The sequence below is a fragment of the Cervus elaphus genome, chromosome 16, assembly GCF_910594005.1.
Source record: "Cervus elaphus chromosome 16, mCerEla1.1, whole genome shotgun sequence".
In the NCBI taxonomy this organism is placed as follows: Eukaryota; Metazoa; Chordata; class Mammalia; order Artiodactyla; family Cervidae; genus Cervus; species Cervus elaphus.
Window position 1 is genome coordinate 42,175,190 of NC_057830.1, and position 14,610 is coordinate 42,189,799.

The 14,610-nt window shown below is 46.4% G+C and overlaps 1 protein-coding gene across 3 annotated transcripts in view; it reads right to left on the bottom strand.

Moving 5' to 3' along the window:
- SLC39A14 (solute carrier family 39 member 14) overlaps positions 1-12,471 on the bottom strand; it is a 48,913-nt gene extending 36,442 nt beyond the window's left edge. The window contains exons 1-2 of one of the 3 annotated variants that reach the window (XM_043927393.1): positions 12,308-12,471; positions 9,000-9,282 (exon numbers count right to left, since the gene is read on the bottom strand). In XM_043927393.1, coding sequence (XP_043783328.1) covers positions 9,000-9,114 — 115 coding nt within the window. In that variant the 5' untranslated portion in view covers positions 9,115-9,282; positions 12,308-12,471. The remainder of the gene's footprint in view (positions 1-8,999; positions 9,283-12,307) is intronic. The other 2 variants (XM_043927392.1, XM_043927394.1) reach the window with 2 other exon arrangements.
- Positions 12,472-14,610: the final 2,139 nt, after the last annotated feature.

The following is a 14,610-nucleotide window of genomic DNA, read 5'->3' on the forward strand; positions in this document are numbered from 1 at the left end:
AATTTAGGTTCAAAGATCACAAGAAGGAAGTCCTACTTGCCAAGGATGGCAGAGCAGAAAGATCCGCTGAAGAGAGCCCGGGTCCCTGCAGGCACCCCTGGGCAGGAACCCAGCCTCCCTCCATGGCTAATCGCCAGACGCTTTACATGCTGTTGCCTAAACTAGCCTTGTTGGACTCTGGTATTTGCATCTGAACACTCCTGTAACTCATCCACAATCCTTTCTTCCCTAATTTTATACCAATAGGAATTGCTAGGATTTACTGTTGCCAGGCGCTGTGCTAAGCAATTTGTTTTCATTAGCTCATTTAACCTTCTCAATAACCTTACTAGGATAGATTCTACAGTACTTCTCTAATAATAAGTAGCAATGGCAGCTTTTCAGAGTAGAAAAAGATACTACATTAAATGCACACATCACTGAGACACCTCTCTAGTTCAGAAGCATGAAAACAGAACAAAAAGGCATTTTAAAACTGAGGAATGGAAGTACACATTCAACAACAAGTATCTGTCAAGTACCAACTGTTGTGGGCACAGGGGATACAACAATGACCAAAAAGACAAGAATACGTACCCTCTTGGAGCTTGCTCTAGTGCAAGGCTCACAGTAGTGAAAAACTGCAAGCAATCTAAGCAATAGAAGGGAATTGCTGGGAATTCCCTGGTGGTCCACTGGTTAGGACTCCACACTTAACGCTGCCGAGAGCGCAGGATCAATCCCTGAAAGGGGAACTATGATCCCACAAGCTGCATGGTGCAGTCAAATTAAGGGGGAAAAAAGGGAGGGGACTGCTAAAGAAAAGTAATCCACATAACAAAATATATAGTTCAAGCACAGAGATTCAGAGCTTGGGCTCCATGTGCAACAAACCTCAGTGTAGATCCTGAAATACACATTTACAAGCTTCAAGTCACAACATCAAAGAGACTTCCTACAGGAAAACAAAGCTACTAACAGTCTCCCTTGGAGCAAATGAGAAAACTGAGTAAGATGCTAAGTATAAATACAATGCTAGATATATAGTAATGGTTCAATATATGTTAATATTCAGGAAAATAATGACATGGAAAGACATCACATGCTAAGTGAAAAGAAAAAAAGAGGCTACAAAACTCTATGTAGAGCAGAACCTGTTTTCCTTACAAAGTATGCATTCGCAGAAAAAGATGGAAAATATTTAACAAGTTACTAGCTCTTGGTGGTGAGTTTAATGGTGACTTTTGTTATCTTTTTTAACTCTGTATTTCCTACAATGAACCTGAATTACCTCAAGAAGAAGGTTCAGAGGGTTCTCTGGTGGCCTAGTGATTAAGGTTCCACGCTTTCACTGCCGTGGCCTAGGTTCAATCTTAGGTCAGAAACTCGGATGCAGCCAAAAAATAAAAGTTCACTTTCGAGTTCAATTAGGAAATGGGAAAGGAGGAATGATGACCAACTGGAAGGCAGTTCTCTCCCCTTTTTTAAAGACCTTCACTTAAGAGCCTGACAATGGATTCCAGCCCTAATCTGCATGGGCAGGACTTCCCGTGTGCCTCGTCCCCTAACCTGGGTACCCCCAGGAGCAGAGTCTCACCATGGTTCTTCTGAATCAGAGCATCCTGGGTGAGACCCAGGTAACTGTACACACAGCTCTGATAGATCAGCCTGCCTCTTGTCTGGGGCACTGGTCTGACATTCTGGTCTAGTCAGGACTGCTGGACTAGACAGACTAGCTATAATATCCTGTGATTTACCCAAACTCTTTGAAGTCAGTTCCCCCTCTCTGGCCAACGGGTACCACCGTTTCTGCCCTGCCCTTCCTACAGGGAAACTAATCTTCAGTGAGAACTCCTTGCACAGAGACAAATCGTTGGCATTACAAAGAGTCTAGAATGTAGGGACTCTGAGGCCAGAGTCCTCAGTAACTGATACCCACCTGGTTCTCAGACGTGTAGCAACGTGAGGGAAGCAGGCAACCTGAGGCTGGGCCCTGGTCTCCCCAACAGCCAGGCCTGCCTTCTGTCTTTAAAAACAAATCTATCTTTTTTTTGCAGTTCTGAGAACCAGAGTTGACAAAGGACAGTCCCCCATCCTGAGTGCAGCGGATAGACTGTGCGTGCGTGGGTGCTCAGTCACTCAGTCCTGTCTGACTCTGCAACCCGCTGGACTGCAGCCCGCCAGGCTCCTCTGTCCATGAGACTCTCCAGGCAAGAACACTGGAGCAGGCTGCTGTGCCCTTCTCCAGAGGATCTTCCGAACCCAGGGCTCAAACCTGCTGTCTCCTGCAACTCCTGCATTGCAGGCGGATTCTTTACCGCTGAGCCACTGGGGAAGCCCAATGGGTTGAATTCAGTTCAGTTCAGTTCAGTCACTCAGTTGTGTCCGACTCTTTGCTACCGCATGAGCTGCAGCATGCCAGGCCTCTCTGTCCAACACCAACTCCCGGAGCATACCCAAACTCATGTCCATTGAGTCGGTGATGCCATCCAACCATCTCATCCTGTCGTCCCCTTCTCCTCCTGCCCTCAATCTTTCCCAGCATCAGGGTCTTTTCCAATGAGTCAGCTCTTCGCATCAGGTGGCCAAAGTATTGGAGTTTCAGCTTCAACATCAGTCCTTCCAATGAACACCCAGGACTGATCTCCTTTAGGGTGGACTGGTTGGATCTCCTTGCTGTCCAAGGGACTCTCAAGAGTCTTCTTCAACACCACAGTTCAAAAGCATCAATTCCTCGGTGCTCAGCTTTCTTTATAGTCCAACTCTCACATCCATACATGACTACTGGAAAAACCATAGCCTTGACTAGACGGACCTTTGTTGGCAAAGTAATGTCTCTGCTTTTTAATATGTTATCTAGGTTGGTCATAACTTTCCTTCCAAGGAGTAAGCGTCTTTTAATTTCATGGCTGCAATCACCATCTGCACTGATTTTGGAGCCCAGAAAAATAAAGCCAACCACTGTTTCCACTGTTTCCACATCTATTTGCCATGAAGTGATGGGACCAGATGCCATGATCTTAGTTTTCTGAATGTTGAGCTTTAAGCCAACTTTTTCACTCTCCTCTTTCACTTTCATCAAGAGGCTCTTTAGTTCTTCTTCACTTTCTGCCATTAAGGGTGGTATCATCTGCATATCTGAGGTTATTGATATTTCTCCCGGCAATCTTGATTCCAGCTTGTGCTTCCTCCAGCCCAGCGTTTCTCATGATGTACTCTGCATGTAAGTTAAATAAGTAGTTTGACAATATACAGCCTTGATGTATTCCTTTTCCTATTTGGAACCAGTCTGCTGTTCCATGTTCAGTTCTAACTGTTGCTTCCTGCATACATATTTCTCAAGAGGCAGGTCAGGTGGTCTGGTATTCCCATCTCTTTCAGAATTTTCCACAGCTTATTGTGAGCCACACAAAGGCTTTGTCATAGTCAATAAAGCAGAAATAGATGTTTTTCTGAAACTCTCTTGCTTTTTCTATGATCCAGAGTATGTTGGCAATTTGATCTCTGGTTCCTCTGTCTTTTCTAAAACCAGCTTGAACATGTGGAAGTTCACGGTTCACATACTGTTGAAGACTGGCTTGGAGAATTTTGAGCATTACTTTACTAGCGTGTGAGATGAGTGCAATTGTGTGGTAGTCTGAGCATTCTTTGGCATTGCCTTTCTTTGGGATTGGAATAAAAACTGACCTTTTCCAGTCCTGTGGCCACTACTGAGTTTTCCAAATTTGCTGGCATATTGAGTGCAGCACTTTCACAGCATCATCTTTCAGGATTTGAAATAGCTCACCTGGAATTCCATCACCTCCACTAGCTTTGTTTGTAGTGATGCTTCCTAAAGCCCACTTGACTTCACATTCCAGGATGTCTGGCTCTAGGTGGGTGATCAAACCATCATAATTAACTGGGCCATGAAGATCTTTTTTGTACAGTTTTTCTGTGTATTCTTGACACCTCTTCTTAATATCTTCTGCTTCTGTCAGGTCCAAACCATTTCTGTCCTTTACTGAGATCTCTAGTCTTTCCCATTCTATTGGTTTCCTCTATTTCTTTGCATTGATCGCTGAGAAAGGCTTTCGTATCTCTCCTTGCTATTCTTTGGAACCCTGCATTCAAATGGGTATATCTTTCCTTTCCTCCTTTCGCTTCTCTTATTTTCACAGCTATTTGTAAGGCCTCAGCCATTTTGCTTTTTTGCATTTTTTTTTTGCTGGGGATGGTCTTGATCCCAAAATCCATGTCTACCCCAAAACCTCAGAATGTGACCTTATTGAGAAATACAGTCTTTGCAGAAATAATGATTTAAGAATCTAGAGATGAAGTCACCATGGACTTTGAGTAGCCCCTAAATCCAATGATTAGAATGTTTACAAGGTAAAGGAGATTTGGACACAGACACACAGAAAAGAAGACCATGTGGAGATGGAGGCAGAGAGGAGAGTGATGCTGCCACAAGCCAAGGAACACCTGGAGGCCCCAGAAGGTGGAAGAGCCAAGGAAACATGTGCCCCAGGAGTCTCTGGAGGCAATGCGGACCTGCTGACCCCTTGATCTCAACCTTCTGGCCAGAACTGAGAGTAGATTTCTGTTCTTTTAAGCCACAGAGTTTGTGGTCATTTGTTAGGACGGTCATAGGAAACTAACACTTAGATGCTGGAATTAAGGCTTGATATCTTTTATCTGGGGCTTCCCTGGTGGCTCAGTGGTAAAGAGTTCACCTGCTAATGTAGAAGACCCAGGTTCAATCCCTGGGTCACGAAGATCCCCTGGAGAAGGAAATGGCAACTTACTCCAGGATTTCTTGCCTAAGAAATCCCATGGACAGAGGAGCGGGCTACAGTCCATGGGGTCACATACAACAATATTTTATCTGAAACTCTCTTGCTAGAGTTGGCAGAATTCCAAGATAGGCCTCAATGACCTTCTCCTTTGTATATGGGCAGGAGCTGAAAATATGAGATATCACTCCTGTTATCAGGTTACATTATCTGCCAAAGGGATTTTGTTGGTGTCAGCTGACCAAATCAGTTGACCCTTAAGACAGGGAAATTGATCCTGTAGACTCAGAACTAGTCAGGTGAGCTCTTAAATGGGATCGGCTCCTCCTGGCCCAAAAGGGTTTGAACCATGAGAAGGATTCAACATGAGAGAATGACTCTTCCAGTGTGAAGGTCCAGCAGACACCAAGTAACCAAGGGATCCAGGAAAACATCACCATCGACACCACGAATGCCTTGATATGATGCTCTTAAAAGGATGTAACATCATTTTTATTGATATTCTTGCTAAAAATGCATGACCTTATCCTATGGGAGAAAGATATGGGATGGTTACAAACTGGAGCAGAGAAATGACAATTAAATGCAACATGGGATGGCAGACTGGATCCTGGGACAGAAAAAAGATGTCAGCAGAAACAGTGGTGAAATTTAAATGAGGCCTGTAATTTAAAGTTTTGTGCCAATGTTGATTACCTATTCTTGATGATTATACCACAGGGTGAGGGGATATAAAGGAACTCTGCTACATAATTTGTGACTTTTAAGTCTAAAGTAAGTTGAAAATTAAAAGTTTACAATAAAAGGAAATAATTGAGCAGAGTAACAGAAGTTGTCTTACAGCCTCAGGATTACACCTTTTTCTCCCATACTTTATACTTTTCAGTAAGTATGCATTACTCTTGATAATCACAAGAACACAAGGTTGGCTGGAGTAAGTGGACTGATAACAAAGGATGTCGATTTGGGGCCAATGGTGTTTTTCTGGAAAAGAGCAGGCTGACCCCAAAACAAGGCTGAAAAGACCAGCAAGTCTTTGATTAACAGCTAATACCTACCAGAGAATATTGGTACCTTAGACCCCAGAACCCTGGTGATCCAGGAACATACATCTTAATGTCACTATTCATGGTCTTCCTCGATGGGGAAGTAAAAGAAGTATGTCTGCAATGCAGAAAACATGGGTTCAGTCCCTGTGTTGGGAAGATCCCTTGGAGAAGGAAATGGCAACCCACTCCAGTATTCTTGCCTGAAAAATCCCATGGGCAGAGGAGCCTGGGGGGCTACAGTCCACGGGGTCACGAAGTTGGACACGACTGAGCACACACACACATTACTCACACAGCTCCCCTGGCAGGAGCCCCCGGCTCACTGCCACCTCCAGGAAGCCTTCCCAGACCACTCCTGCCCCCGTCACCTCACCTTCCACTGGCCTCTTTCAGTGTCTCTTGGCTGTTCCACTCAATGGAGCTTAAAGAATGCCACAAATAGCATGTGAAGCTTCCAACAAGTACTCAGCTCATCTCAACACATATTTTACAAGCCTCCTTGGAACAGAAACAGTGTTTTGCCTGTCTTCACAGAGTGGGCACTCTCTTAGCTGAGCTCTGCTGGCTGGGCCCATCCCTGCAGCAAAGAGGCCCTCTCTGTTGTCACTGTCCAGGATTCATTTACTGAGAGTCTGCTGTGCCTCTCTTCAGACTTCTTTATGCCAGTTCTGTTTGGTTTTAAACAGTAACTGAAATAAAAATGCAGAGAGGAAAACTTTTGATTTCTACAAAAATGAAACTAAGTGCTCTAGAATGGCAATTCCCAACATTGTGGTCTTAGATGACACCTGGATACACTGAGACTGTGTGAGGAGGCTGGAGAGGTAAAAACTAGTTTTATTAGAAAATTAAGATGTTAAAAGCTTTTTCACTCTCATTTTTCAGAGGCTATGTGAAGTATGATGAATGTGTGCCTGTGTAGTTTTCTGAAATTTCCGAGGTAGAAGTTTAGGGTATAAATAGGTGTCTTTTCAGAGATTAACTCAGTTTGTTCTCAAGACTTCCACTGAGTATTTGCCAGCAAAATTATGCTATACCTCCTATAATCTGTTATATCTAATAAATCATTATTTTGAAGTCCTGAAGATGTGCAAAAATGTAAAAATAATGCCACTTTTCTGACTTTTTGGAAGTTATTTTCCATAAAAATATGCATTTTATGTTACCATGTAATTACCTTATTTCTATTAATTTAAATGAATAAGCAACTTTTTATATTTGCTTTAATTTTTAACATGGTAAATAACAGGTTTAGCCAATAAGTGGAAGACTAAATTAAGGAATCCTAGGATCAAAAAGTTTGAGAACTGCTCATCTTGACAAATGCGTTACAAATGGGGGGGGGGGGGGGGCGGAAATTAAATTCAGTTCAGTTCAGTTCAGTCGCTCAGTCGTGTCCGACTCTTTGTGACCCCATGGACTGCAGCACATCAGGCCTCCCTGTCCATCACCAACTCCCAGAGTTTACTCAAACTCACGTCCATTGAGTCGGTGATGCCATCCAACCAGGTCGTCCTCTGTAAATTAGGTGTGTGCATTCAAAAAGTAGGATTCTGCACATGGACTAATTTGCAAATGTCTCAAATTCTTGCTCTATAGTTATTTTTTAAAGGAGACGAATTAACAGATCTATATATCCTGTCACCCAGCAATCTCACTTCAGAGAACTTCTGTAGTATGCACGTAGGAAATGCCATTGTAAAGTTAACCCCTGTGGCCCTGCACATACTGACAAAATACTGGAAACAACCCAAACTGGGGGAGAGAGGGAAGCAACATGCACTGGTTTAAAACTACTTCGCTTCCCTCTTCTGAAATAATATGCAGCCATAGTAAAAGTGCTTCCTGGGTTGATAGGGCAAGATCCAGAATAGTTGCTAGGTGAAAAAAAGCAAAGTGCTAAACAATGCCTAAAATGCTAACTTAGAGCATTTCTAAAAATGGGATGGGGTAGGCAGAGGTGAGACTTTTTACTGTACTGGGTGGGAGTTTGTGGGGGTGCAGTTAATGTATGTGTAGTTGCTTTTTAAACTTTTTTTATCCTTCTAATCTTTGAACTATGGACTATGTAGTGTAGAAAAAATTTTTTTCCTGTTAAAATTTTTTCTTCCGTTTTATTGAGACATAATTCACATATGGTTAAAAAAAAAAAAAAATTGTAATAAAAGAAACCAGAAATCACAGGTCATACATGCAGATGTGATTTTTATATACAATTTGCAAGTGTAATTAGCAGACCTAGACCCAAAGACAAAGCCTCAGCCCTAAATCAAAGTTTTGGCAAATAGAAATATATATGCACACAGAGGTTGTGGAGAGGGGGAACTGGATCAAGGGAGTCAAAAGGTAGAAACTTCCAGTTATAAGATAAATAAGTACTAGGGAAGTAATGTGTAACATGCTAGATATAATTAACATTGCTATAGGTCATATATGGGGGTTCCCTGGTAGCTCAGCAGTAAAGAATCCGCTTGCAATGCAGGAGATGTAGGTTCCATCCCTGGGTTGGGAAGATCCCCTGGAGAAGGAAATGGCAACCCACTCCTGTATTCTTGCCTGGGAAATCCCAAGGACAGAGGAGCGTAGTGGGCTACAGTTCATGGGGTCACAAAGGTTGGACTCAACTGAGCAACTAAACCACCACTAAACTTTCATATGTGAAAGTTGTGAAGAAAGTTAAATCCTAAGACTTCTTATCACAAGGAAAAAGAAAAAAATTTTTTTTCTATTTCTTTAATCTTTTATCTCTGGGGTGATATATGTTCATTAAATTTATTGTGGTACTCATTTCATAACTGTATATAAATCAAATCATTATGCTGTACACCTTACACAATGTTGTCGGTTATATCTCAGTAATGGGAAGAAAAAAACGCATGCACATGCTTTTAAGAAAAAATGAACTGTTAAAACATCCCCAACTTTTAGCTGACATTTTAATTACTAACACTGCTAAGAGGCTCTAGGGACCCAATGGTAATAAATTCAGGACAGTCACATTCTCATTCCACCAAAGCCCAGAACTGTCCCAGGCCTGAGGTTGGAGAAAGGTTAGGAGGCCTGACAATGCAGTCAGATTGGAGGTAGGTAAGTTGGTTTCCCATGGACGGACATGCCCACAGTTCTGTCCAGGCTGATTCTGTGGCCACCTTCCCTCCCCGTGGGATGGTCCACAGGGGTCTCTGCCTCTTCTTACCCAGGGCCCAATGAGGAGTCCCCTCTGGGAGCCTCGATGGCCACAGTAAGTGTGAAGAGAGCTGGGCCTCGGAGACCTTGTGGTGAGGCTGTCCTGCTTGCCCCGGACAGCGCATGAGGCCCCTGGCTGGTGCAGACTCTGGACTCCTTATCTGTCAGGCAGTCAGCCAGCCCGCCAGCCCGAGTTCAGAGAAGTTCCACTGTAGACATCCAGAGAGTCCAGGCTAGGGCCCTAGCAGCATGACCCTTCCTCACTCACTCCCCATCTTCCTGTGTCGCCGAGTCTGGAAGAAGGAGAAGGGAGAAGAGTCCTCCAGAATAAATTTCTATCCACACAAGCCGAGAACTCCCGTTCCCCAAATAAGCACAGGGACAACAGGCTCCTTTTTCTTCATGTTTTCAAGGAAATGTCTGAGATTTCCAGCAGTTTTATCATCACACTTACGAATAAAAGTTGCACCTCTTTTTCTGGCAGGCTACAGTCCACGGGGTCACAAAGAGTCGGATGCAACTTAGCGACTGAGAACGCACGCACGCTGGCCCTATCGAGCCTCTTGGCCAGCAGCAAGTAATGTGACTTGGAAACACCAGTTAACCTCCCTAGATCCAGTTTCTTTAGCTGTAAAACAAAGGGCCTAGAACTCGAAGATTTCCAAAGTCCCTCCAGTTCAATATTCTATCACCATCGGCGATTCTGCAAAAACGCCTAAGCGTTATTTTCTTCAGGCATCAAGCGCGAAAAGGCTGGATTATTTCGGAGGTCCCGATTTCCAGAAATATACAGCTATTCACGGCACTAATTCTTAGATCTCAACATCCGGTAAATAGTGGACCCAGATTGAGGGCTCCTCCTGGAACTGAGGTGTAAACAGGTAAGGAAAACAGGAAGTAGGTGGAACAGTTCTAAAACTGAATCCAGTCCAATGACCGATCTAGCGCGTGCGCATGCGCACACACGCGCGCATGCGTGCAGATACACACACGTCGCTAGTCCTTTCCGCCTACTATCGGTCCAGAAAAGCAGTGCTTCCATTACCTGGAAGAATCAGCATAGCTTGCAAAACTAAAGGTGGGGGAAAAAAGGTTCTATGGAAGTGTGAATATGACAATGCCTGGCACGCCCCAGAAAAGGCGCCTACCCAGAAAGGCACGGAGGCTGCCTCCGCCTTCCCGAGATGAATCAACCTGAAGCCAGGACTCACACTATTCCTACAACCCAAGCCACCTATCAGCTCCTGGGACCCCTAAACCATCCACTTCACCCTAGAGAAGGTGACAATGTTGATTCAGATGAGTTAACAAACCTCTGCTACACTCCAGGCACAATCACGACATGCTGCACAGCGGTGAGGACCGGTCTGCAGAAGAAATGTCCCCTGCTGGAGAGTGATGGGGCAGGATTTGAAGAGATTTACGTGGCTCAGAGGGCTCCCCAGGTGGCTCAGTGGTAAAGAGCCCGCCTGCCAATGCAGGCGAAGCAAGAGACCTGGGTCTGCTTTCTGGATCGGGAAGATCCTCTGGAGGAGGAAATGGCAACTCACTTCAATATTCTTGACTGAAAAATCCCATAGACAGAGGAGCCTCCTGGGCTATAGTCCATGGGATCACAAAGAGTCAGACACAACTAAGCAAGCACACACACATGTGGCTCAAAAGCTGAGAATTCTTCTGCCACCTTGTACCATCTCTAGTAGAGTGCTATCTTCTCTGAACTTGACCAAACACAACAATGACCTCTATTATGTTGCTACCTTATTCTTCATGTAAGGACGGATATTCTTTCTCCCTCCAAGTGGAGCCAGGAGCCAGATCCCATACCCTCTTTGTACTCTCCAGTGGCCAAGTGCAGAGCCAAGCACAGAGCAGGAACCGCATATTTACAAACTGAAGGGATGAAATCCTGAGAGTCACGGGGCTCTGGTACCTCAAGGCAGTGTTCTTGCCTAAATGACAGGGCCAGTCATTCTGTCTGGTGCTCTCTAGTCATACCTGCAAACCAGGAAGTGTACCGCTACATAGTGCCTATCATAGTTTATGAAAAACTCACCTCTGAGCATCCAACAGGAGATGGACTGTGTAGTTTTTAAAATTTCACCTACTAAAGTTATGATTCTCGACATTCTTTCTCTTACTTCATCAAGTTTCTCTCTGTTTTTATGGCTCTTGTTTTAAGGGTTAAGGATTCATTGTACATGCTGTGGATAAGAGACCACAGATCTAATCTGCCCTTAGCACTGACTCCTTTCACAAGACATGGGGCAAGTTAGGAGCAGAGGTGGGAGAGAGGCCAGGTAGCTAGGCCAGTACTCACCAGGTTACCACCGCTTTGCAAGTGGGAGACCTAAGCAGCCTGGGGGTCCTAGGAAAGAATGACTCCAGACAAATCCCAGCCCAGGCAGGCTCCAGGAGGAGGGGTCAGGTCAAAGCTGCTCCTACCCCCACCCTATCTTAGGTTCCCAGGAGAGAAGTCAGCCCCTCACTAAATCATGCTCACATGCTCAGGATACCCAGATCCTAGCCGACTCTAAATCCTCCAAACGGAAGCCACAACCCAGAGCAGAGGAAAATGTGACTCAACTGGACCTCCGGATCACAGGGTATGACTGCTTAGATGGTATTCTGTCCCATTGCTCTAACCCACCAAGAGAGGGCAGCCTGCGCCAGACCACCTAACCCGGTCGGTAGGAACCAAAAATAGCTAAAAAGCCATGCCCACAGGATGAGCCAGGTCAGTTAGTCCCTCCTTTGCCATTCTTCAGCTCCTGCTCGGGGCCAATTGGAAGGCACCGGGCTTTTGTCTTCAGCTACAAGGTGGTCTGGCCAGGTGAAGTGGGGGACTCAGCTCCTGGAAAGCCAAGGCCAGATACTACTGTCCCATCAGAGCCATCCTGAGAGCTGCCCACCAGATTTGCCAGTCCACTCTCTGCTCTTCTCCGTGCTCGAGTCCATGGGCTCCAGGACACCTCTCTCAGCCTTTTAGTGCGGCTACCGACATCCTCTCTGGCGCCCAGATCCCGCGCTCTCCAGTCCAAGGGGCCGTAGCTGTACCTTCCCCTCCCTCGCCACTGAGGAACCCTCGTCGTGGCACCGCGGCCAAGTGGCCAGGTGTCGCCTCCATGCAGCGTCCGGGCCCGCGTGTGGGTCCGCCCGAGCGACTTCCGAAACCGCGGCTGAGCTCCGGGTCCTCGGAGCAGCCGTGCCCCCGCCCCCACTCGGTGACCCCGAGCCCCGGAGGCGCACTGCTCCTCCGCGCGATGCCCCATCCCCGGGGCACAGAGCTGCCCCTCCCGCATGTCCTTACCCCCTCACCTGAAGCTGGGCCGACGCCACCTGGCCCCGCGCACCCTCACAAGCCAGGTCCCCCGGGCGACCCGCAGCAGCAGTGGTAGCGGCAGCGCAGCTAGGTCGGCGTGCCCGCGCAGGCAGCCCGCGCGCCCTCAGCCCCCTGCCGGCGTCCTTCCTCGGCGTGGCGCGCATGCCCCGCTATATACCCTGCGCGTCACGGCCGGGCCCGCCCCCGCCCTCGCCCCGCCCCACCCCACTGGCCCCAGGGCTTGCCACGTGGGCTCCGGCCGGTGGTAGGGCGACTTGTGAGTGCTCCCTGCCAGCCACCCGCTAGACCCGACCGGAGCTTGGCTTGCCCAGGCTTGCCAGGCAAGCCAGCGTCTTTCCGCGCCTTGGGGCCTGAGCTCGAGCCCCTAGCTCGCCGAGATCCTAGCTCACTTCCTAGCTCTATCGGCTTCTAACCCTGCTGCAAATTCCATTCATCTTTCACTGAGGTTTCCTCAGGAAAGCGCCCATCAAGACCTTTCCCTCCTTCTGTGGGAAGCTCTCATAACCTGGTCTCCATCCTCTCGGAGTAACACTGCCACCCACCTAATGTGTGTGTGTGTGTGTGTGTACCTTAACACATCTGATTAATATAAAATATGCGTGTGTACCTTAACACATCTGATTAATATAAAAAGCTGCTTTTTCCTCCCCAACTCGATTCTGAAATACTCTTGGGGGTGGGGGGAACACATCCATTGGTAATAATGTTTCTTCTGCATTTCGCCACCAGACAAAAGAACAAGAAATTCCTGTTCAGGTTCCAAATACGCCGTATCATACTCACTTTTCCAATAAGATGTCGCACCACTCTACCAAACTGATCAGACTAAGAAACCATATTGCTAAACGGAGGCTGGGAGGAATGTTATTTTTTGTGTGAGGAGTGTCCTAGGACTCTTTTCTGATGTGAAGCAGTTCTATTGAGATGGATATCTAGGCTCGGAAATGCAAATTTCTTGAAAAAATAAGCCACCCATTAAACTCCCATTGTTCTAGTCTGCTGGACGTCATGATTATTTCCTCCGCAGCTAGGCCGGCTGCCACCTGTGTCTAGGGGACCCAACGGAAAGGCCTTCCAAGCAGAGCTGCAGTCTGTCAGTACCCAAGGCCCTGTGCCAGCTCAGTGACTTGCTCAGCAGACGCCAAGCGTCTCTGAATTTGCACAGAGAAGGGGAACCGCATCCCACCCTGCAAGTCCTGGGGAGAGGAAGGCCCAGGACAGCAATGCTTGTGATGAAAGGAAAAGGAGACAACCCCTGCAGCAGACAGCAGGAAGAATCTGGGCCTCAGTGGCAGCCTGTTCCTCCTTTAGAGGAGGGTAGAGAGGGAAAAAGAGAGAAAGCACTGAACCAAAGCCAGAGCAGGCCAGAATGTTTATGCCACTTGAAGAGACAAGCTGGGCTGTGGGGTTTTTCTGAAATTTAATTATCCTTACCCTGCAATTATAGTGCTCTAGTGGAGTTAAGGGGTGGGGTGAGACTCCTCTCATTTCCCAAGAGATTGCAAAGTAATGGTATCCCTGCAGAATCTCCTTCAGAGCCCCTTCATCTCTGTAATAATCCTTTATGTTTGTCTTCCCTGGTTAAACTCAAGTATTTTTCAGACATGATGTCATCCATTTGGGACTCTCAACCCGATCTCCAGTGGGTTGTCAGAAATGGCCCAGTCTCTACCACGCCTTCCTTTTCTTGAAGTTCTGAAAGAGGAATGTGAAACTCACCCAGTGATTAAGTAAAAGAAGCATGCTTCTAACACACGGAGCTCTGAACAGTTTGAAGCCCATAAATACATATTACAGAGAGGTGTTATAGTGTTCCTAAAATTGAAGTCTCAAAGCAATCCCCATGGCTCTTCCAGGCAATGTGTCAATAGTACAGGCTGGGGGGAAAGGTACCTGTCACAGAGACTGGAGGGGAGGGAGGACACTGACACCCTACCACAGGGCCTATCACAGCATTCTCACTTGTTTGCAACCAGCAAGGAGCAGAGCTGCCAAAGTCCACCAGAGCTGATAAGCTATCAGTAATCCATTAGGGAGTTCAATTAATTATTAACACAGCTAAAAATCAAAAGGTCTTAGCTCTACATATCCACCCACCTACAAAATTCTTTAGGTATATTCAAAGTCCTGCCTTCCTCACTCAGTCTGTCCTGCCTAGTGCCAGATGGGGAGCCTCAATTCTCCCTTTCTTCCAAATATGCTCCTTTTTCCACTCATTCCCCCATTTCCACTTGTTAAAATTCTAATTCTTCAAAGCCACCACTTCCATTCAGAAAGC